The 24,933-nt window shown below is 44.7% G+C and overlaps 1 protein-coding gene across 1 annotated transcript; it reads left to right on the forward strand.

Annotated features, from left to right (window-relative positions):
• Window positions 1–24,933, forward strand: trmt2a (tRNA methyltransferase 2 homolog A). The gene is made up of 12 exons (XM_038808173.1): window positions 1–136; window positions 4,734–5,358; window positions 7,129–7,237; window positions 9,698–9,879; window positions 10,637–10,751; window positions 11,840–11,955; window positions 13,344–13,455; window positions 16,226–16,348; window positions 21,576–21,651; window positions 22,390–22,506; window positions 22,643–22,739; window positions 24,467–24,933. Exons 2-12 carry the CDS (start codon window positions 4,748–4,750, stop codon window positions 24,591–24,593), a joined length of 1,785 nt encoding a protein of 594 aa, XP_038664101.1. The 5' UTR covers window positions 1–136; window positions 4,734–4,747; the 3' UTR covers window positions 24,594–24,933.

Consider the following 24,933-nt stretch of genomic DNA (forward strand, 5'->3'; position numbering starts at 1 on the left):
ATTTTAAAAGAAAGGGCTCGGCCCTTGGCGGGGCCACCCCCACAATGCCGCGCGGCACGGCTCCCTGGGATTGACCTTCACAAAATGGCTGCGCTTGTCAGGTGTGCTCTGCTGAATCCTTAGAGAATCAATTAATGTAAGTAAACATCAAATAAATCAGCAAGTTGGGCGGAATGGGGCGGTCGTTTGTTTTTCTGAAATTCATATTAATATATTCTCAATTGTGCAAAGTACGATTTCAAGAGTACGATCCCTTTGTAGCCCACGATGGTCCCAGGACAGATTTCCAGTCCCCTCCACAATATGATATCTTCAGGTGTCCAGCAGTTCATTTTTCTGAGTGATATGTGTTCCTCGTTGTTCTCGCGTTCAAAACGCAAACGCCCTTTTTCCCCACGACTCTTAATGCTTGAAACACTGCCGTTGATCTGCATTTCTCGCTCGCGTTACTTCTTTAGGTTTTGAAACGGGATTTTAGTTTGTCCCCCCCCCCCCCCCCCCCCCAGGAAGAATGCCCGCGATAAGTTTACACATTGAACATAACCATATTCTTGGACGACTTTTCTGCGCAGGGCACCTGAAATTGGTTGAAGCCATGTGCCAAACGACAGAGTTGCCAGAAGGATGCCATTTATCTCTCATCGTTAGCTCTCAAAAGAATTCGGCTAACCCCACTCCCCCACCCTCCTGCATCATGCCTCTAACTTGTTTTTTAAACCTTCAGCTGCGTTTTTGCAAGCCACAATTGAATTCTCTTCCACTGCCCTATCAAGCTGTGCGTTCCTGGTCCCAACCAATTGCTGAGTAAACTAAATGTTTTCTCCAGTTGTCTTTGGTTCTTTCACTAAAATCAGGACTCTTTGATTTTTATTTTCAATGTCTCTGCCAAAGGGAACGTCTTCTCTATCGACTCTGTCTGGACATAGAATTTACAGTGCAGAAGGAAGCCATTCGGCCCATAGAGTCTGCACAGGCCCTTGAAAAGAGTACTGCACTCCACCCTATCCCAGTTACCCCCACCTAATGTTTTGGACTTTGTGACTGTGTGAGGAAGGCGGAGCATCCGGAGGAAACCCGTGTAGTACCAGGAAAATGTGCAAACTCCACACTTGCCCGAGGCCGGAATTGAACTCGGGTCCCTGAAGCTGTGAGGCAGCAGTGCCAATCATCGTGCTGCCCACATGCTAGACCGTGCATGATTTTGAACACCACTATCACTATGCAGCATGGTGGCACAGTGGTTAGCACAGTCACTTCACAGCTCCAGGGTCCCAGATTTGATTCCTGGCTTGGGTCACTGTGCAAAGTCTGCACATTCTCCCGTGTCTGTGTGGGTTTCCTCTGTGCTCCGGTTTCCTCCCACAATCCAAAAATGCTCAGTGTTAGGTGGATTGGCCATGCTATGGTTGATCTTAGGTTAAGTGGCGTTACTGGGTTCCGGGGATATGGTGGAGTTCTGGGCTTAAGTTGGGTGCTCTTTCCAAAAGCCGGTGCAGACTCTGATGGGCCGAATGGCCTCCTGCACTGTAAATTCTATGATTCTCCCTTCTCTAAGGAAAGCATCACCAGTTTTTCCAATCTATTGTCATACTGAAGTCCCTCAAACTTGGGTGGGATTCTTGGAATTTTTTTTTGCATTCCCCAAAGCTTCTCTGCTTCCTTGAACAGAGACCTGAACAATCATCACCTATCCTTCTTTGCCTGGCTTAACTGGTGTTCTCATTGAACAATTTATCCGATAACTTGTCTCACCTCCACCAAATATGTGTTGTTTTGGGTACCCTTATGGGTCCTTGTTATGCCTGTCTTTTTCAGAGGTACGTGGAATATTCTTTAGCCCAGTCTTACTCCGGTCCCCTTCAACAACACTTTTTCCAGTGCATCAATTACCGTATTGGTATCTCTTCCTGTTCTTATCCAGAACTAAAAAAAACAATCTATTTTACTTCCAATTTCCACCCTTCCCTCACCTTCATAATAATCTTTATTGTCACAAGTAGGCTTACATTAACACTGCAATGAAGTTACTGTGAAAAGCCCCAAGTCGCCACATTCCGGCGCCTGTTCGTGTACACGGAGGGAGAATTCTAAATGTCCAATTCACCTAACAGCACTTTCGGGACTTGTGGGAGGAAACCGGAGCACCCGGAGGAAACCCACACAGACACGAGGAGAATGTGCAGACTTGCGTGGTCTGCGACAGTTCCCTTCCCTGACTTCTCTGTCTCTATTTCCAAGAATAGATTGTCTCCTAATATTCATCACAAGCACACCTCAACTATACTTGCCAACCCATTTCTGCACTTCTGCCTTCACCCCTTGTCCTCCCTCCCTCCCTGGACCACGTTAGGGCATTCCTTGTCCTCCCTTTCCATCCACCCCCCCGAAGGAATTGTTTCCTCGGCAACATCCTGGTCCATTCCACTGTCACCCTTAACGCCTCATGCCCTTCCTAGAGCACCTTCCCATGCAATAGTAGAATTTTTAACACCTGCTCCTTTACCCTCCTCACTGTCCAAGGCCCCAGACACCCCTTGGAGGCGAAGCAGTGATTTGCTTGTATTAGAACATAGAACATAGAACATAGAACGATACAGCGCAGTACAGGCCCTTCGGCCCTCGATGTTGCACCGACATGGAAAAAAAAAAAACACTAAAGGCCATCTAACCTACACTATGCCCTTATCATCCATATGCTTATCCAATAAATTTTTAAATGCCCTCAATGTTGGCGAGTTCACTACTGTTGCAGGTAGGGCATTCCACGGCCTCACCACTCTTTGCGTAAAAAACCCACCTCTGACGTCTGTCCTATATCTATTACCCCTCAATTTAAGGCTATGTCCCCTCGTGCTAGCCACCTCCATCCGCGGGAGAAGGCTCTCGCTGTCCACCCTATCTAACCCTCTGATCATTTTGTATGCCTCTATTAAGTCACCTCTTAACCTTCTTCTCTCTAACGAAAACAACCTCAAGTCCATCAGCCTTTCCTCATAAGATTTTCCCTCCATACCAGGCAACATCCTGGTAAATCTCCTCTGCACCCGTTCCAAAGCTTCCACGTCCTTCCTATAATGAGGCGACCAGAACTGTACGCAATACTCCAAATGCGGCCGTACCAGAGTTTGGTACAGCTGCATCATGACCTCATGGCTCCGGAACTCAATCCCTCTACCAATAAAAGGCCAACACACCATAGGCCTTCTTCACAACCCTATCAACCTGGGTGGCAACTTTCAGGGATCTATGTACATGGACACCGAGATCCCTCTGCTCATCCACACTACCAAGAATTTTACCATTAGCCAAATATTCCGCATTCCTGTTATTCTTTCCAAAGTGAATCACCTCACACTTCTCCACATTAAACTCCATTTGCCACCTCTCAGCCCAGCTCTGCAGCTTATCTATGTCCCTCTGTAACCTGCAACATCCTTCCGCACTGTCTACAACTCCACCGACTTTAGTGTCGTCTGCAAATTTACTCACCCATCCTTCTGCGCCCTCCTCTAGGTCATTTATAAAAATGACAAACAGCAACGGCCCCAGAACAGATCCTTGTGGTACGCCACTCGTAACTGAACTCCATTCTGAACATTTCCCATCAACTACCACTCTCTGTCTTCTTTCAACTAGCCAATTTCTGATCCACATCTCTAAATCACCCTCAATCCCCAGCCTCCGTATTTTCTGCAATAGCCGACCGTGGGGAACCTTTCAATTTTCTTTCAATTTAATCTACTGTTTCACTGCTCACAATCTGGTCTCGTGTGCATTGAGGAGACCAAATGCAGACTGGGTGACTGCTTTGTGCAATCCACAAACATGGCCCCGCAACTTTCAGTTGTCATTTCAGTTCACCATCTTGCTCTCATGTTTGCATTTCTGTCCTTGGCCTGCTGCCATGCTCCAGTGAAGCCGAATGCAAACTCGAGGAACAGCATCTCATCTTCCGATTAGGTACTTTACAACATTCTGGACTCAGCATTCAACAACTTCAGACAATGAACTCAGTCTTCCATTTTGAATTCTTCCCCACTCCCGTACCTGTTTGTCTTGTTTTTGCTTTAAGACCTCTATTCTTCTATTAAAACCTACTCTGTGCCAATGCTTTGCATCTTTACCACGAGTATGACAACTCCTTTGCCTTTTCCTCCATGACTTCTTTGGTGTTTAATGACCACAGTCCTCTAACCTACCCCTGACCTTACATTTTGTTCCATCTGATTCCCCTTCCCATTTTTCAACAGTATGCAACCCTTCACATTTCTACCTCTTTTCAGTCCTCTCTCCATTGATGATGCCAAACTAAGTTTTTCCAGCATTTTCCGTTTTTATTTCAGATTTCCAGCTTCCATAGTATTTTTCTTTTAAGCAAGAACTTCCCTACTCTCCAAATAATGCTGTCTAATATTTTAAATCCACTGGTGAGAGTAGATGAACCTTCATTTAATATCTCGTATGAAAGGCATATGGAAGTACAATGCCTGATCTAGGAGCGCTGGATATTAGTTTTGTGTGTTTGTAGATTAGTAATGATGGGCTGGTTTAGCTCAGTGGGCTAAACAGCTGGTTCGTAATACAGGACAAGACCAGCAGCGTGGTTCAATTCCCGTACCAGCTTACCCGAACAGGCGTCAGAATGTGGTGACTAGGGGCTTTTCACAGTAGCTTCATACTCGTGACAATAAAAGATTTTAAAAAAAAAAATTTGGTATGGTTATATATTTTAGAATCTGGAGAAACAATGTCTGAAGAAGGAACCAGCATTCCTCCTGTAGAGGTTCAAAAAGAAGCCAATGAAATGGCGAATTTAACCGTGCCGGCGGAAAACGAAGATTCCAGTATCTCAGACAATACTCAGATGGATGGGACTGAGGCTGAAGAGTATCGATACATCAAAGGTGATCTTTTTACATCTGAGATTTACAAGATTGAAATACAGAACCTCCCAAAATTTGTGAGTTTCAGTGATTTAAGAAAATTCCTCAGCAGGAATAACCTAGTTCCTCACAAAATCAAGCTCCTTGGAAAACGGCCGTTTGCATTTGTGACTTTCAAAGAAGAGCAAGAACGAGACCGAGCAATGAAGGTCCTTCAGGGGCAAGTTTGGAAAAATAGGAATTTGATTGTACGGTTAGCAAAGCCCAAAGCTGATCCCTTTGCTCAGAAACGGAAGCAGGAAAGCACTGAGAACGATAATCACAAACACAAGCGTGCTGTTCCAGTGGAAGGTTTGGACAAACCTTTAAGTGAACAAATTGCTGATGTTGTGACACCACTATGGAACATTCCATACGATGAACAGCTGAAAAAGAAAGAGCAGAATGTCTTGCAAGTGTTGGCATTGTTGACCACGTATGTATACCAGAGTTGGGATTCTGCGTTTCATAATGAAGCACTTCATGTGTAAAGGCATGCCTTTTTGTAAGAATAAGCACATCACACATACCTTTTGTAAAGCGACTTCCTGATTGTCAAAAATCACCAGACTCTTGGTGGGAGTCACTGCAGACTGTAGGGATTCTAAGTGAGCCGGATTTGGACCATTCCTTATGCCAGTCCTTTGTTAGAGTCCACATCACACCACAACCAGTAACTGCATTCTCACTCACCCAGCTACGATGGTTAAGTATGGAATAAATTTAGTTGAATTCCAGATGCTATTTTGGCTGCTTACAGGCATTGTTAGAACCGAGTAGAGGGGGCCTTGCCTTTGAGTAGCCACAATGGAAATTGGTTTCTTTCTCCAGCAGTAGCACCCATTCGTTTTGAGATCTTGGATGGCATTCTACTTGGCCAATGTTGCTCCACATTCTGGGGCTGGTCCCTACAGCTCACTGGTACAGTCCTAATATTGACTGATCAACGAACGCACTGTAGTCCGACTGTCATTCACATGAGACTCTTGCAGCAAGGGCCACGTTTCCATAGCATACTTTTCCCTCCGGAACTCCATGGCTTGTTAAACTTTGCCCACTATCGGCAGACTTACTTTCAGCTGCCGAGGCTCCCCAAGCCCTCTTCCTCTACACTTCATGAAAAAATGAAAATTTGTACCAGCAGTGGGAACATTTGTGGCCAATTGTGGCATTTAAGTGCCCAATTAAAGGCCACCTCTTTTTACTGGCCTTTCACCCTCGCCTCACCCCAATGGTAAAGGCCACCCCTGCGGCTACTGCACCACCATGTGAAGGTGCTTTTCCCCCACCACTGCCCAATTGCCGCAGCCTACGTGCCTGACGCCGGCCCAATAGAATAAACATAGCTTGTGTTCAAGGACACCTTAATAATAATTATCTTTATTAGTGTCACAAGTCAGCTTACATTAACACTGTAATGAAGTTACTGTGAAAATCCCCTAGTTGGCACACTCCAGCGCCTGTTCGGGTACACGGGGAGATTCAGAATGTCCAATTCACCTTGCTATGGGCTGTAGTTCTAGCAGCTGCTTCTTAATTGCCCCCCTCCCTGCTGATAACATTGAGAAAAGCACTTTCAAGATGTGATGCAGGAGTAGCCATTGCCACTGAAGCGAGGTGAGGGTGCCTCCTTCATCCATGAAGCAGGCAAATAGAGCCCTCCTGCATGTAAAATGCCAGTAGGGACAGGCAATGGCCCTTAATTGAGCACTGCAGGATGTCTGGACTTGAAATGTAAGAGCCTTCAGTCAGGATTAGGGGGCAATAATGAACACATGCATTGTTGTGTCACTGTTCTATGGGAGGCAGGGACACTGAACGCCTGGTGGGTCTTGATAATCTCATTAGAAATTTCAATGGAGCAGAATCTGGAGAGAATGTATCACAGTAGCATTGGTCTATAGATAGAAGTCTAGTCTGGGTTGGCCTTGCTAACTGACCGTGAAAATGAAGCTCCTCCGGAAAATTGCGTGAGTGGGTGAAGAAGGACTAGCGCACTTAAATACAAACAATACTGACCCCTTCTGAGTCACACTTTCTCACATCTTAATACTTAATTCTGTAAGTTTGAAGTCCACTGATTATTGTTGCAGCCAATCTACATCAAGCCGAGCAAAATTGAAACCAATCAATTAATTGGCTTTTTATGGTACAACATCGTTTGGTTGATTCTAATTCTTCTTCCCATTTCATTTTTAAATATTAGAGAAATAGGAACCAATAACCGGGCCTTTGCGCCATGGTTGTTTCAACAGAAAAAGATGTTTGGTGGAACCTGTTGCCCGTTAGAGGGAGTGAAGCCATCACCCCTGCAGGTAAGTTAACATCCAGTAAATCACACGACAATGTGAATTCACCTCCACAGGCCAGAATCTTTCCTAAGATTCGAGTGAACAATATTGATTCTGGTGGGGGTGAAAGAGAGCTAAAGTTCTCCTGTAATTGCACAGAAAAGCTGATGCACAGACTTTCTGATTCAAGGATTGATCAACCCTTTTGGATGCTTCAAGCTACACACCCTCCACTCAGTCGTCAAGTCAAATGGAGTTTTAGTGGTTGAAATCCTTTCGGAACCTTTCGAGAAGCTTGAATATTGAAAGTTTTTAGTTTTGTCCTGGACCTGGAAATAGTGGATGCATTGGTGGTCATCTTCCGGGATTCTATGGACTCTGGAACAGTCCCTGCAGATTGGAGGGCAGCTAATGTCACTCCAATGTTCAAAACGGGAGATAGAGAGAAAACGGAATTATACCAGTAAGCCTACCATTGGAAGTGGGGAAAATTCTTGAATCCATTATCAAGGACTTTATAGAAGAACATTTAGAAAGCAGTGACAGGATCAGTCCGAGTCAGCATTTATGAAGGGGAAATCATGCTTGACAAATCTGTTGGACTTCTTCGAAGATGTAACTAGTACCAGTTGACAAGGGGCAGCCAATCAATGTGGTATATTTGGACTTTCAGAAGGCGTTTGACAAAGTCCCACATAAGAGATTATTGTGCAAAATTAAAGCGCATGGGATTGGGGGAGTGTATTGAGTTGGATAGAAACATGGTTGGCAGAGAGGAAACAAAGAGTAGGAATTAATGGTCCTTTTCAAATTGGCAGGCAGTAACTAGTAAGGTGCCACAGGGATCGGTGCTGGGACCCCAGTTATTCACAATATATATTAATGATTTGGATGAGGGAACAAAATGTAACATCTCAAAGTTTGCAGATGATACCAAGTTGGGTGGGAGGGTGAACTGTGACGATGCAGGGATCCTACAGCAAGATCTGGACAAGTTAGACGAGTGGGCAAATCAATGGCAGCTGCAGTATAATTTGGATAAGTATGAGGTTATTCACTTTGGAAGCAAAAACAGGAAGGCAGATTACTACCTGAATGGTTGTAAATTGGGAGAGGGGAGTGTGAGGCAGGACCTGGGTGTCCGTGTGCACCAGTCGCTGAAGGTAAGCATGCAGGTGCAGCAGGCGGTAAAGAAGGCTAATGGTAAGTTGGCCTTCATTGCAAGGGGTTTTGAGTATAGAAGCAGGGATGTGTTGCTGCAGTTGTACAGGGCCTTGGTTCGACCACAAGTGGAGTATTGTGTGCAGTTTTGGTCTCGTTTTCTGAGGAAGGATGTTCTTGCTCTCGAGGGAGTGCAGCGAAGGTTTACAAGACCGATTCCAGGATGGCGGGACTGTCATATGAGGAGAGATCGACTAGGTTGGGATTGTTCTCGCTGGAGTTCAGAAGAATGAGGGGGGAATCTCATAGAGACTTATAAAATTCTAACTGGACTAGGCAGGGAAGATGCAGGGAAAATGTTTCCAATGGTGGGTGTGTCCAGAACCAGGGGTCACAGTCTGAGGATTCAGGGTAAACCATTTTGGACAGAGATAAGGAGACATTTCTTCACGCAGAGAGTGGTGAGCCTGTGGAATTCTCACTTAAGCAATGAACACATGCATTCTGCTGTATAAGTGCAAAGGGATGCAGGGACACTGAGTCCTTATCTGTCCCTTCTCTATCAAAAATTTAACTCTACCTTGAATAAATTCAGTGACCCGATCTCCACTGCCATTTGGGGAAGAGAATTCCACAGACTAAATACAAATAAAATGTCACCACAGTCCCAAAGGCCCATAGGCTGCTCTCCACTTTGAGAGCTGACTGGTGGCGATTTAACCTGGGGGTCACCACATCACACCTCAAACCTCAGGCGAGGGGCAGGGTTGAGAAGGCGGAGCTGGTACTCAGCTGGTATGGGAATTGTACCCGCACTGTTGGCATTGCTCCCATCACAAACCAGCCATCCAGCCAACTGAGCTAAAACGACCCCCTTCCACAGACTTACAACCTGCTAAACGAAGAGATTATTTTTAAACTGTGTCTCCTAGTTTTAGTGTCCCCCGTAAGAGGGAACTCTTCCTGGTATCCACCCGATCAAGTTCCCTCAGGGTCTTTTACATTTCAATAAGGTCATATGCTAAATGGGAATAGGCAGTCCGTCTTCAGCTAATGGCGTGTTTGTGGTCCAGCAAAGTTTGCGGATATTTAGTAGTCACTTCTGCTACCTCGTTGTTGACATGTGCATGTGTAGACACATGAGAACACACACTTTTCACCTGTGAATTGTTACCTAACTTTGCAAAATCATAACTGGGTTATTACCTGAATCCATTGAGTGGTGTGAAATGTGGTGGCTACAATGGTGCAAGTTTGGTATTTGTACTAATTATAGCTTTGGTTATGCCAGTTTATTTCCAGCGTTGGAATTTTCTGTTTCAGACTGGGTATCGTAACAAGTGTGAATTTCTAATTGGCGTTGGAGCAAATGGAGAAGATAAAACTATAGGATGTCGCTTGGGTAAATACAAGGGAGGATCGTGTGAAGTTGTAGAGCCATTTGACACTGTTCATATTCCAGCTCAAGCAAAGGAAGTTGTGAAGACATTTCAGAAGTACATAAGGTTAATAAAGCCAGTCACCACCTCAGTGGATTACTGAGTTATTTTTCTCTAGTTGGATTATTACCATATTATTTTCATATCTCTTTTCTACTGTTGCTTCCCTTTGCCTCCCCTGAAAATGGTGCCTTCCATTCACATGGAAAACGTCTGAGACACTACTTCTCTACCAGTTCTGCTCTATACTCCTTTATGTTAATTTGAAGGAAGATATGAATTTTTGACAGGCTGGGTGACTTGGTTATTCCCCTTGCTTTGGCGAAATAGACCCCATGTAAACAGCAGCTTAGGATGGGACCTGTGCTGTTTGCCTACTTCTCCTTAAAATACCAATCCAGCATTTTTGTATTTTTGTTGTAATGTCCTGCAGTAACTCTACAGTAACTCAGGACATACTATTTTGCAATCTGTAACACGATGCGCCAAGATTTCTTTTTAAACTGTTTAGCTGTTGTTCAGGTGTGTTTGACTTGGTCAAAACTATAAACAAAACAGCATTGTTTTGGGCAATCTTTTGCAACATGCAAGCAAAACACAGACGGTGGGAAATCTACTTGAGTAGTCACCATGTAGGCTGACGTTTTGCTACTTGCCAATTTGGCTGCAAGGTGTCGGGGAAAGAAAAGTAGTAAAAAATTGGATTGTGCTGAAATAAATTAGTATTCAGGTCACCAATGAAGCTATGGAAAACCCCCCTCCCCCATACCTCCATTTCATTTAAAAGTTTATTATATTTCTGATTGTATTTTATGGTTCACAGGTCATCATCTTATGCTGTGTATTGCCCAGAAACGTATGAAGGTCACTGGACACAGTTGACTGTACGCGTCACTAGAGCTAATCAGATCATGGCTATAATTTACTTCAACCCTCAGGTACTGTTGACAATATTTAATTTGTTGGTCTGTTTGACAAATGGTAATTTTGTGTTTTAATACCAGTTTAAGAGAAATTGGGTGCAGAATGGTTAATGTACCGAATTTAGAATTGATCTGAACCGTCTTGGGAAGATGGCTAATTTGTTTCTCCGCTTGCTAGTGTTGGTTGTCTTTCTTGTAATCCTGTATTTTTATGTCTTGCACTTGCTTGGCGAAGGTAGCCTGGGAACGTACATTTGTGTAGAATACCTCCAGCAGCCTGAAATTCTGCTGCAGTGATACCTTGAATTGTGATTGTGGCTCACAGCTCTCTGTCCCATTCATACCATCACCGGGTAAAATAACTTAATTTCAAAGTAATTCCACAAAATCTATGCGCTGGGATTGGCATTGACTGCAGTTCTAAAGCATGAACATAGAACAATACAGCACAGTATAGGCCCTTCAACCCACAATGTTGTTCCGACCATTTATCCGAATCGAAGATCAACCTAACCTACACCCCTTCAATTTAAGGCACGATAAGGCACGCTAATTTGCCTTTTTTTTTAAAATAAAAAAATTGCACATTCCAGTTCTGTTTCTTGCTCCTTCCTCTGACGTTCCAATCCTCTTGTTTTTATAAATTTAGAGTACCCAATTAATTTTTTCCAATTAAGGGGCAATTTAGCATGGCCAATCCACCTAGCCTGCACATCTTTCGGTTGTGGGAGTGAAACCCATGCAAACACTGGGAGAATGTGCAAACTCCACACGGACAGTGACCCGGAGCCTGGATCGAACCTGTGACCTCGGCGACTTGAGGCAGCAGGGCTAACCCACTGTGCCACCGTGCTGCCCTGCGTTCATCTCTTAATCATGACCTGCCCCAAGAGGAGGGAGAAGACATCTTGCTCTTCAACTCTCTATAGTGGCTTCTTGCGATTCAGAGATTTCTGACATGGGACTGCATGTATTCTCCGCAATTATACATAATTATTCTTTAAATTTTAGAGTTTGATTTTTGTTGATTCTTGTTGCCTTGTTTTTATTTCCCCTGTTGCTTGATGAGTTTCTGTGTCTTTTAAATTCCCCACTATTTATAGAAAGTAACCAAACCAGAACTCAAAGAATTGCAAGCTGAATTAGCCAGATATTTCACAGAAGGTGATGGGAAGGATTGTGGCGTGACGTCACTTTACTTTGCTGAAGAAGGTCAAAGGTAAGGAATTATCCAGATTTGGAAAGTCCCGTTTAGCGCCAATTTCACTTCCAGGTGGGCAGCACCGTGGCACAGTGGTTAGCACCGCTGCCGCACGGCAGCGTGGACCCGAGTTTGATCCCGGCTCTGGGTCACTGTCTGTGTGGAGTTTTCACATTCTCCCCGTGTCTGCGTGGGTCTCACTCCCACAACCTAAGATGTGCAGCGTAGGTGGATTGGCCACGCTAAATTGCCCCTTAAGTGGGGGACAAGAAAAATTGGGTACTCTGAATTTATATTGTAAAAAAATCACTTCCAGATTGCTGATTGCCTGACTCGACCCACTCACGCTCCGCCTTTTGTACCATCAAATCGCAGAAGTGAAGGTGGAAAGAAAAACAGCAGAGGAGCTAAAGATCAATTTTCCAAGGCAGTTAACAAATGGAAAACTCAGTCAGTTCAATATCACAGAATTATGCAATAGTGCAGCACAGGGGCAAGTCCATTTGGCCCATCAAGCATATGTCTCTTTCGAAGAACAATCCAGATGGTCCTACCATCTGCGCTTTCCATTATGCTCTGTCAGCAGGGTAAAAGGCTCAAGTACAGGTAACCGCTGCTATGATGTAATAGCCCATCCCTCTGGTTTTAAAACATTACACCCTCCAACTTCCTGATGTGCTGCCCTTGGGGCGATGGACCTCTATAAAACAGCTGCTTTTTACAACACTGTTTGGTGGAGGAGTGTTTAAATTTCTTGAGCATCTCCGGATTATATCAGTGCGAACTTTACCAATGCTATCCCTTTTAAATAATCTACCTAAATTGATCGTATTGAAACCCTGGGTCATTGTGTTAATAATTCTGATTCTCCAGGAATTAAGTGTTCTGTCTCTTGGAACCTACCCTCAGATCTCTAAGATTTATATCATTCTGGTTTTCCTTTTTTTCAACCCTTACCATAGCTTTGGTATCCTTCACATTCTGCAGGTAGAAAATCAGCACATAATAGAACTAAAGCCATTCTGACTATAATTAATTGTGCAGTGTCTTAGTACTTAGCTTGGGTGGCTTTGACAAGAGAAATTTATTAAACCCCAATCACATGATAGACTTTAGTACATAGCTAGCACTGACACTTGAGAGCTTCACTGAGGAAGTGCTGTATTATCTGAGGTGCTGTATTTCCGTTGAGTCATTAAAAAAGATCCCACAATACTATTTGAGGCAACAGAGTTCTGGGAGTGTGCTGACCAATATTCATCCTCCGACAACATCACCTGAAAGCAATTATTCAGTAATTTTCTGTTTGCGAGACCTGTCCACATGGTCACATTCAAAGCTGCTTTGGTACATCTTGGGGATGTGTTCAGTGCTGTAGCAATAGAAGTTCTTATTTCCACTTCCAGAAAAACTCCCAACTTGGAAGACTTGCCTTTGGACCATTTGACTGGGGATAAGTACATATATGAAGAGCTCCTTGGACTTAAATTCCGCATTTCTCCTCATGCATTTTTCCAGGTGAAATTGATTATCAATGTTTGAGATTATATAATAATATTTATTATTGTCACAAGTAGGCTTACATTAACACTGCAATGAAGTTACTATGATAAGCCCCTCGTCGCCACATTCCGGCGCTTGTTCGTGTACACAGAGGGAGAATTCAGAATGTCCAATTCACCCAACAAGCACGTCTTTCAGGACTTGTTGGAGGAAACCGGAGCACTTGGAGGAGACCCACGCAGACTCCGCACAGACAGTGACCCAAGCTGGGAATCGAACCTGGGTCCCTGGCACTGTGAAGCAACTGTGCTAACCACTGTGCGCCCATGCCACCAATGACATATTTATTTTGTTTGAGCATGTAGTGCTGGCAAATGGGCACATACCATTGTAGGTTCTTGCATGTGTGTCAAACATTCCTAATTTAGGTAGCATAGCTAAATGGATAGCTCAACTCCGTTTCAACAGGAACGCTGGCCCATTGTACCGGTGTGATATCATTTTGCATAGTAACACTTCTTGTGACTGCTCAGTGAGTTTGTTGAATACTGGCAAATTGAGAATTACTTTGTGAGGGCAGCACAGTGGGTAGCACTGCTGCCTCATGGCGCCGAGGTCCCAGGTTCGATCCCGGCTCTGGGTCATTGTCTGTGTGCAGTTTGCACATTCTCCCCGTGTTTGCATGGGTTTCGCCCCCACCACCCAAAGATGTGCAGGGTAGGTGGATTGGCCACGTTAAATTGCCCCTTAACTGGAAAAAATGAATTGGACACTCTAAATAAAAAAAAAAAAGAGAGAATTATTTGTGCTGCAGTCATCAGCCAGCCAGGATGTGTGTTCATGCTGTTCAAGCGCTTGGTAGATAATGGCTTTATCTGGGGGGGGGGGGGGGGGGGGGGAAGGGAACCAAACTCCATCTATGTTGGATTTAAAACCGAGCTGCAGTGGGGTGGGAGGGAAGGACAGTGTGCTAACCTGTGACACTACCTGGACCCTAAAAAGATTTTAAACTTGGTCTCTGTTGTGGGTTTTGCCAAAGTGTAGTTGAACGTAACCTTTTTTTATTGTCACAAGTAGGCTTAGATTTACATTGCAATGAAGTTACTGTTAAAAGCCCCATGTCGGGTGGGCAGCACGGTGGCACAGTGGTTAGCATTGTTGCCTACAGTGCTGAGGACCCGGGTTTGAATCCCGGCCCTGGGTCACTGTCTGCGTGGAGTTTGCACATTCTCCCCGTGTCTGCATGGGTTTCGCCCCCACAACCCAAAAGATGTGCAGGGTAGGTGGATTGGCCACACTAAATTGCCCCTTAATTAGGAAAAAATAATTGGGTACTCTAAATTTATTTTTTTAAAAGCCCCTAGTCGCCACACTCTTGCGCCTATTCGGGTACACAGAGGGAGAATTCAGAATGACCAAATTACCTAACAGCATGGGCTGGATTCTCCGTCCCTTCGCGCCAGATTCCTGGTTCAGCATGCCGGCAGGGTGCTCTGTTTCGCCGGCTGGTCAATGGGGTTTCCCATTGTGGGGAGAGCCCCGCGCCATCGGGAAAACCCCAGGCTGCCGACAAAACGGAGAATCCCGGCGGCGGAGAATCCAGCCCCACATCTTTTGGGACTTATGGGAGGAAACCGGAGCACCCGGAGGGAACCCATGCAGACACCGGGAGAACATGCAGACTCTGCACAGTCAGTGACTCAAGAATACTGGGCGAGAGCCCAAACAATTTTTAAAAAATTTGTAAAACTGTGGCAGGGACACGTCACTCCAGAAGTTATGACTGACCAATAGGTATCTTTTATGATGAAACAAATTTTAAATGCAGAATTAACCACATTAACAGCAAAGAAATAGCTTTACAATTAACAGTTAAACAGTTCTTAAACACAAGGAAAAACTTAAATTTACACTCTGTACCTTATACTAACTCCACCTAAGCAACCCAGTAGAGTTAAAATGCCACTTATAAATAAAGTTAACAAGACACGTTTACTTGCTTAGTTGTGTAGAGACTTTTGGGCAGAGTTCCTTTTAAGAGCCGATCCAGTACACTTCAACCTAACAGAATTTGGCAAAACTGCTGGTCAACTTCAAATCCTATAACCAAATGCAAAACTACAGACAGACCTGGCTCCTCCTATAAATCGCAACATCTGTATCCCACTAAGTTCGTGACCTGCTTAGCTAGGACTAAACATCACTCCCTCATAAATCATCTGCACTCCAGGGAATCTACAGCAATCAAACACAATTCCATTAGCCCTTTATCAGTAACAAAGTTAGTGGCTAAAATCAATATTATCTCACAATCAGTATTATCTCGTGCTTTTACGACTCAATTACAGCTGTGGCAGACATAGTCTGGGTACCTTAGCCAAGGTTCTTTATTAATATTACTGCAAAAAATGCCTGTCTTATCTTAGGCTTTTAAAAGATATAAAATATAATCTATAACATTTTCTACATTCACTGCACAGAGAAGATGAATAGTGCCTCCTCACTGGTGTTTAATATAAAATATTTTTTATTCTCCTTTTTCACATTTTCTCCCGAATTTACACCCAACAATAAACAATAATCAGTAACGAATCTCTCTCTCCCCACCGGGGTCCAGGTATCTCCACATATCAGAAAAGACTGACTGAAAACGGGTTTAATTGTGACCTGGAAGCAGATTGATATCACATTGCATATCTTTTGTTTGTTTAAGATGGGGGTGGGTGGAGGTTTGTTTTGCATTGGTACCTTCATAACCTAATCAATGAAATATTATTGCATTTAGATCAATACCCAGGCTGCAGAGGTGCTTTATTCAGCAGTTGGAGACTGGGCCAATCTTAACAAAGATAGTATTGTGATGGATGTTTGCTGTGGCACAGGAACTATTGGGCTTTCCCTCGCAAAGGTAAATTGAAAGTTTTTTGTTTTGAGAAACCTGGTTGAAGAGCCAATAAGGGTTCACTGTCACTGACATTTAGGGAAGTATCCAATTCTCCACCCCCCCATGAAGGGGCAATTTAGCGTGGCCAATCCACCTACCCTGCACATCTTTGGGCTGTGGGGGTGAGACCCACGCAGACACGGGGAGAATGTGTAAACTCCACACAGACGGTGACCCGGGGTCGAACCCGGGTCCTCAGCGCTGTGAGGCAGCAGTGCTAACCACTGCACTACTATGCCGCCCATGAATTACCTTTTTCCACGCCTAAGCATCCTTTGCTGTTTTATCTCTAATCGTCATTCGCCTAAAGCAACACTGGAAAGGAAATTGGTCGATGAGTTTTGTATTTACATTGGATTCAGGCTGAAAATATTGTTCTTCATGAGTGTTCTCTCCAAAGTCAGGCCCAACCCACAGCACTGCGATTTCCACACAGCTGGCGCAAGGAGGCATGTCCCAAATCTATCCCAGCTGGATCCGTGATCTGCTCCATGCAGTCGGCACCAACCTGGTTCACACCGACCATCCATCCAATCAGTCCCCACCCAGGGAGTCAAGTTGCTGTAGCAAAATACACTTTTTTTTTTTTTTTTTTTTAAATTTTTTTATTGGAATTTTTTGCAGAAAATATAACAAAAAGTATAGCAAAAAGCAGTAATATGCAACTAACAGCCCCATAACACCCACAATTCCCCCCATACCGTAACATCACATGTATCACATTCCCCCACCCCCCCCCCCAAACAAGAGAACTTAACCATAAATTAAAATTAGATAAATCAAATTTAAATAAAATAAGCTAACATAATCAACGCCCCCCCCCCCCCCCCCCCACCCCGGGTTGCTGCTGCTACTGTCCCAGTACCCTATCGTTGAGCCAGAAAGTCGAGGAAAGGTTGCCACCGTTTAAAGAACCCTTGCACCGATCCTCTCAGGGCGAATTTAACCTTCTCAAGCTTAATAAAGCCCGCCATGTCATTGATCCAGGTCTCCACGCTTGGGGGCCTCGCGTCCTTCCACTGTAGCAAAATCCTTCGCCGGGCTACTAGGGACGCAAAGGCCAGCACACCGGCCTCTTTCGCCTCCTGCACTCCCGGCTCTACCCCAACCCCAAAGATCGCGAGTCCCCATCCTGGCTTGACCCTGGATCCCACCACCCTTGAGCAAAATACACTTTTACATGCATGTTGTAGTCTGGAGCTATGGATAGTAATGGGAGAGGCTCCAACGTTCTTTCCATCACCTGTCTGACCAGGAAACACTCCCACTCTTACTGTCTGCCGCAGGCGTGTGTTAGCAGGATTGGCTGGTTGTGTTTGGCTGTTATGCATATCCAAGGCCATCCATGTCCATATGTGGGACTTGGAGCTGGAGGTTCTGGTTCAGAGACAGGGATGCTGCGACTGTGCCACAAGACTTCTCTGGTCTTTTTTTTAGCTATGTGGACTGGATTTGAACCCGCCATGCGTTGTCTACCCCATGGGCAGTGGCATAGCAGAGTCTGAGAATTTGCAAACTTTCTTTAAATACTTTCCAAGGCGCTTCATAGCGTTATAAATCACATTTTATACTGAATTGCATAAGGGGACATTAGGGCAGATAATCAGCGGTTTGATCGAAGGAAGAGGTTTCAAAAGAGCGTTTTCAAAGGCGGACAGATTGGGAATTCCTGAGCTCAGTTACTAATGGTGGAACTGTGAGTTCAGTCTTCGTGACAAAGGGTGGAGGAGATGGGAGAGGGGTCCAAGAAGACTGCTTGCAGTAGAGAAGAACCTGGGAGTTACCTTTGCATTCTGCTCCTGGCATAATGAGTGGCTTTGGAAGGTGAGGAGGGCCTGATTGTACTTTTGTTGTCTAACGGTGAATGGCTAGATGTTGTATATGTTCAAGTCTGTGTCCTTTGGAGTTAAAGGAGAAAGGATGAGAGATTTCTGGTTTTACTGTTCGTGAGTGTATCAAAGATGGTGGGGTTGTGGTTGAACAAATTAGTAGCTGCAGAAATTAAGCTGTGGATAGAGTGCCAAGGACTAGACAGTTAGGATTTTGTACGTAAATTAATAGAGTTTCTACAGGTGAACACAGAAGGAAGTGGGGTTGGCAGGAGAAATGTGAGGGTTGGGAGGTGTTGAATGGAGAGTGATACAGGAAAGAACATGGTCTGATCTATTTTATGATGGGAGCAGCAAGGCCACATGAGATGACGATAAAGGAACTGGCAGTGAATGTGTTCAATTTACATGGGGAGAGAGAGATTACAGGAGGATAAAGAGATTAGTAAACACAGAATGGAACATGATGAATTGCCGTGGAGGTTGAAATCACAGAGGACAAGAATCCACTTGGTGCCGATGCTGAGGGAGAAAATCAATGCAGATGTCACAGTGAGAATTTGTTTTTTAAAGTATATTTAAGCTTTTACATTTTTACAAACAGCACAACAAAACCACAAGACTGAGGCAGCACAGCAAGCATAAAAAGGTTCAGCATACATGAATACAGAGGGGGACAGGAGAGCAGCAGTATAACTAGCTCGATACAATAATTAGACATCACCTGATGCCTCTATAAGCCCAACCAGAGAACAAGGGAGAAATAGGATGCGACCATGAAAGAATGGTGAATTCCCACACAACGATTACTCGCGATGCCACGAGAGTTCAGGATGAAGTTTTCACACCATGTTTGGTTGCGCATCATTATACATTCTCCCTCAACTCCAGCAGCCCAGGGGCGCCAAAGGCACACAGCCACCTCCCCTTCTCGGAGATCAGACCCATCTGCACCCATGCAGGAACCAATCATGGATTCTTCATCCCCCCCCCCCCCCCCCCCCCCCCCCAAAGGAAACATGGAGCAAAAATATGCAAAAACCCCAGTTCTAAAAGGGTGTTGTATATATATATCACACAACGCAACATAACCCAGTCTCAGGCCCAGCAGCAAACCAACATTATTGTACACTTTGATACAGAGGACCAGCTGTGACATGTTCGGATTCTGATCAGTGCCATCAACACCACCTCCTAAGAAAACAAAAAGGAAGGAGAACTAGAACTCCTCGGAGTGAATCACAGGACTCCACCATGGGTTTGTATTTCCCCAGTGCACGCCCATCGCCCATACATGGGGAAGGAAACAAGCTGCTCATTTAAAGAAGAAAGCCTCCTGAGCATTTGGGAGGCAACAGGATATCGACCAAAGTACAGGACTCTGCTCCCCCGCCCGGTGTAGGGAAGAAGCAAAGCCTCTCAGGATGTCCCTAATAAGTGACTTTGAGAAGGGACACCCCAAGCTCCAGGAGCAACAGGATTATCAGCCACAGCACTGGACCTGGCCTAGCCCAGCACATACTGACACAGGAATTACTACTCCCGGGACCTCCCGCACATCCCAATCCTGCACCTCTCCAACCACACCCATGACAGTGCACAATCACTGAAGAGACAAGACACCCAACAATTGGACGGGGGTGGGAATGACTGCACAATCAGCCAACTCCAACCCCTCACAACAGGCATTGAGTGCAGGATAATATCAGGTCAATGGTCAGGGGGCCCAACTGACCCCAGGCTTTGAAGATCAGATATTCTGTGTTCCATAGAACCTGATGCTTCCAGATCAAGATTACTAAAACCTGACAGCCAATTGGGAACTCGCCTCTCATTTCTTCCAAGGATTGGGTTCACAGACACTCCTTCTCCAGTCCCTACCTCCCAAAACCGTCACATTAGATGACCCCATGCAGCAGGATTTCAATGCGTTGAAGACTGGCCCTTACCAGGGAAAGTACTCTTATCGAATGCAAGGATTCTCTCCTGTGCCTCCACCATTTTCCCAAGGATACCTCGCATTCGTCAAAGAAAGAAAGACTTGCGCCCCGGAACCGTGATCCTCGTCTAGAAGAGCATTGTCAGTGGCGGCCATTATCCTGATGCACACAGCTCTGCCAGGCAAAAGCCTGCTCACCAGCAACAACGCCACTGCAAGCCTGGCTTCACCACAGCCAACTCTGACCATCATAGTCCCACCAGGATTCTCTACAAATTAACTTGGCTCCTCGTCACAAAAGTCCAATCAGGATCATCCATCCCAAATAAAAGACAACTATGAAATGTGCACTGGGATAAAATAAAGGATTAAAAAGATAGGCAGAGCCAGGGTGACACGGTGGTGCAGTGGTTAGCACTGCTGCATCATGGCCCGAGGACCCTAGGGCTGGTTTAGCACAGGGGGCTAAACAGCTGGCTTGTCATGCAGAAAAATGCCAGCAGTGCGGGTTCAATTCCCGTACCAGCCTCCCGGAATGTGGCGCCTAGGGGCTTTTCACAGTAACTTCATTGAAGCCTACTTGTGACAATAAGCTATTATTATTATTATTAGGTTTGATCCCGGCCCCGGGTCACTGTCTGTGTGGAGTTTGCACATTCTCCCCGTGTCTGCGTGGGTGTCTCAACCCAAAAAGATGTGCAGGTTAAGTGGATTGGCTGCACTAAATTGCCCCTTAATTTAAAAAAAAAAAAATTGGATACTCTAAATCTATTTTTAAAAAAGCAGCAAAAAAAACGACTAGCAGAGCCAGAATCGTGAAAACGCGGCCTCTCCTGTGCTCACATCATATGACCTATCCCATAACTTTTTAATGATCATTGGATAGAGTAGAGGACGAGGACTTTAAATGAGATGTGGGGTGGATCAAGGCAAGATGCTCAAAGGAGTGAGGGGAGAGACCAAGGCGAGATGTGACGGAGAGTCACGCTGCCACCATAACTGACTTCTGGACAAAGGCCCAACAGAGAATACCTGAGCAGAGGCGTCTGAGTTTAGCGCTAAACAGTGCAGCTACATTTTAGGCTCCAGCCATATCTATTTTTAATTGTTCCAATTAAGGGGCAATTTAGCGTGGCCAATCCACCTACCATGCAAATCTTTGGGTTGTGGGGGTGAGACCCACGCAGACACGGAGAATGTGGAAACTCCGCACGGACGGTCACCCTGGGCCAGGAATCGAACCCGGGTCCTCAGCTCTGTGAGGCAGCAGTGCTAACCACGCCTCCCCATGCTCCAGCCATTTCTGACATTACTGGAAATCAACTGAACTAAATTGAAGCAGCAGAATAATACAAAAGATGCTGAAATTAGGGTTGGATGTTTGGATAATTATGATTAACATTTTCTTTATCTTGCTGATCAGGGTGTGAAGAAAGTTATTGGAATTGAAATGTGCCAGGAAGCTATTGAAGACGCTAAAGTGAATGCAGAATTAAATGGTTGGTACTTATCAATACCTTCCCCCGGTACTAGTTTAGGTTTCCCATCTCCGAACCATCACCCCATAGGCGACCATGTTAATCTTTCTACCCCAGTAGTATCTTCCTTGGCCATAAGAGCAGTAAGGCTATCTCTTGGCCCTGTGCTAGGCACAGCCAAAAATCACATCTGCTCATGGCCGTGAAGGGTATGGGGAAGGTATTAATCTTGTTTGTTCTCCCTCTGCCCCAAGCTCTCTTTTTTTTTTCCCTCACAGATAAACAGACTAAACTTAGAGAAACTCTCAGGAAATATTCATCCGCAGCGGTTGCTCAATGCTTGCATTATGTTAAGTACTGAAACTTTATAATAATCGCTTATTTCCACAAGTAGGCTTCAATAAAGTTACTGTGAAAAGCCGCTAGCTGCCACATTCCGGCGCCTGTTCGGGGAGGCCGGTACGGGTATTGAACGCGCCAGCCTGTTCTGCATTACAAGCCAGCTGTTTAGCCCACTGCGCTAAACCCAGCTCCTCTCTTGGTGTTTGATGGAAACCTTGCTGGGGTTGCTTGAAATTGTCCTTGGTGACCTGACTTGAAATGGTCTGATTTTTGAAATGTTCTCCGTTTGTGTTTATTTTATCGGAATGTCTTAATGAAGAATTCACTCAAGTTCTATTTTCCTATTCGAGACTGGCAGAAAATGTACTATCTTCGCATTTCAATCTAACTTCAGTTAAATTTTTTGCTTCCATCCAGGTCTATCCAATGTGGAATTCCTGTGTGGGAAAGCTGAAGATCTCTTTCCCACTGTAATTAACTCTATAACATCGCAAAATCTGGTCGCCATTGTGGACCCACCAAGGGCAGGACTGCGTAAGAACCATTCTAAAACTGAGCACGGCATTATTGAATGTTGCCCATCCGGCATTGCAGATGTTTTCTTTTTCTCTTGCTGAGCGTACAATATTTTATTAACATTTTGACATTTAATTTTTTTTTTGACTTGCAGATTCCAGAGTTGTTTTAGCAATAAGAAGAGCAGAGCACCTGAAAACTCTGATTTATGTTGCTTGCAATGCCCGAGCAGCTATGAACAATTTTGTCGAGTAAGTATATATGTTAGTTGGAGCTGCACCACTAGTCTTCACTTGTGATCATGTGCAATGCTGATGATGTGAAACGAGGCATCACCTTGCATTTCTCTCGTGTGTTTGACTCCCTCATCATGAAGGCTGTGTCACAGGAGTGAGCAGTCTTGAAGTATAGCAGTCGCACCTGCTGGTGTGGAGCACCATCGTTTGACAGGGTTGTGTTCAGAAACATTTCAGGAGCTGCCCTATGTAGCTTTGGAGATGCTTAAGACCACAGAAAATAGGAACCGGAGTCGGTCATTGGGCCCATAGAGCCTGCTCTGCTGCCATTCAATGTGATCATGGCTGATCCTCCATCTCGATATCATAACTCCTGCTCTCCCCCCCCCCCCCCCCCCCCCCCCCCCGGTTGCCTCGATGCTTTTAGTGTCTAGAAACCTATTTTTTTCTCAAATACATTTTAGGGGGGGCTTGGTAGCATAGTGGTTAGCTCAGTTGCTTCACAGCGCCAGGGTCCCAGGTTCGATTCCCTGCTGGGTCACTGACAGAGTTTGCACTTTCTCCCCCCGTGTGCGTGGGTTTCCTCCGGCTGCTCCGGTTTCCTCCCATGGTCCAAAAATGTGCAGGTTAGGTGGATTGGCCATGATAAATTGCCCTTAGTGTCCGTAAAGATTGGGTTGGGTTACTGGGATAGGGTGGGGGTGTGGGCTTAGGTAGGATGCTATTTCCAAGGGCCGGTGCAGACTCGATGGGCAGAATAGCCTCCTTCTGCACTGCAAATTCTATTGTGATTTGACCGCCTTGTGCAGTAGAGAATTCCACAGCTTCAGCACCCTCTTGAAGGAAGAAATTCCTCCTCATCTCAGTACTAAATGGCCTATCCCGACCTGCACAAGTGGGACATGCAACTTGTACATACTGGCTTGAACCCATGATTGAAATGCTAGATTCTGAGCTATTGATAACCAGGATGATTAAGAAGCTTGGGATTAGGTAATTGAATATGCTTCCCAACAAGTGAAGTGTGCAATGAATGGGGAAATGTACACCACAAATTACAATACACCACATCTGCAGTATAGTGTCCAGTTTTGGTCTCCTTATTTGAGAAGGATGTGGTGGCATTGGAAGCAGTGCAGAGGAGGTTCACCAGATTGATTCTGGGAATGAAGGGTTGGACATATGAGGGATTAAGCAGTTTGGCCTTGTACTCGCTGGAGTTTAGATGGTTTAGAGGGGATCTGATCGAAGTACATAAATTGCTAAAAGGGATTGATAAAGTGAACGTAGACCAAATGCTCCCCCTTGTGGGGCAATCTAGGACGAGAGGTCACAGATAGAGGTTGAGAGGCAATAGATTTCGAACTGAGATGAGGAGGCACTACTTCTCCCAGAGGGAGGTGAATTTGTGGAACTCGCTGCCTACAGTGGAGTGGAATTTGAATTATTAAATATTTAAGAAAGAGATATTTTTAATTAAAAACAGGTTAACGGAATATGGGGAACAGGTGGGGAGGTGGATTTGAGATCAGGAAGAGATCGACCATGATCTGATTGAATGGCGGAGCAGGCTCAAAGGGGCTTAAAATTTGAATTGCGCTTAGTTTAAAATTAACCTAATTTTCAACAGCATTGGGTTAGGGAGGTCTTCATACACACACATTACAGATTATTTGAATATATGGTGTTCTCATTCCTTGTTAAGGAAACAGACTAATTTATTTTCTCCCCTTTTGCCATAGCCTTTGTCGTGCCCCATCTCATAGAGTGAAGGGATCTCCTTTTCGTCCAGTTAAAGCCATGGCTGTTGATCTTTTCCCGCACACAAAGTACTTTGAACTGTTAATATTGTTTGAGAGAGTGGAATAAACTCATGCTCCAGAATTTCCTGGGGCATATAAAGATAGTAAATTTGCAAATAACCAAGTGTTTAAAAACATAATTACTGGAAATGCTACCTTGAAGATCACATTTTCACAGACCATGTATAGTCGCCTTCAGCCTGTAACTATTTCTTGTGTATAATGTCGAATACAATTTTGTCTTTGTGCAATGTTTGTTATTTTTGTATTTTAACCAAGTCTGTGCTGCAGTCATGAAGAAAATGAGGACTTCAATCTGAATGGTACATGTATTTTGTATATGTTACCAACGTGTATGAATTTGTTGAACTAATTAAAATGTGGTCAGTACCATCAAGTTTTGACAA

This window comes from Scyliorhinus canicula, chromosome 1 (genome assembly GCF_902713615.1).
Source record: "Scyliorhinus canicula chromosome 1, sScyCan1.1, whole genome shotgun sequence".
NCBI lineage: Eukaryota > Metazoa > Chordata > Chondrichthyes > Carcharhiniformes > Scyliorhinidae > Scyliorhinus > Scyliorhinus canicula.

Coding starts and splice junctions, on each gene's coding strand:
- trmt2a (XM_038808173.1), top strand. CDS start 4,748: ATGTCTGAAGAAGGAACCAGCATTCCTCCTGTAGAGGTTCAAAAAGAA. Junction 9,880..10,636: donor ACATTTCAGAAGTACATAAG/GTTAATAAAGCC, acceptor TATGGTTCACAG/GTCATCATCTTATGCTGTGT. Junction 11,956..13,343: donor TTTGCTGAAGAAGGTCAAAG/GTAAGGAATTAT, acceptor TTCCACTTCCAG/AAAAACTCCCAACTTGGAAG.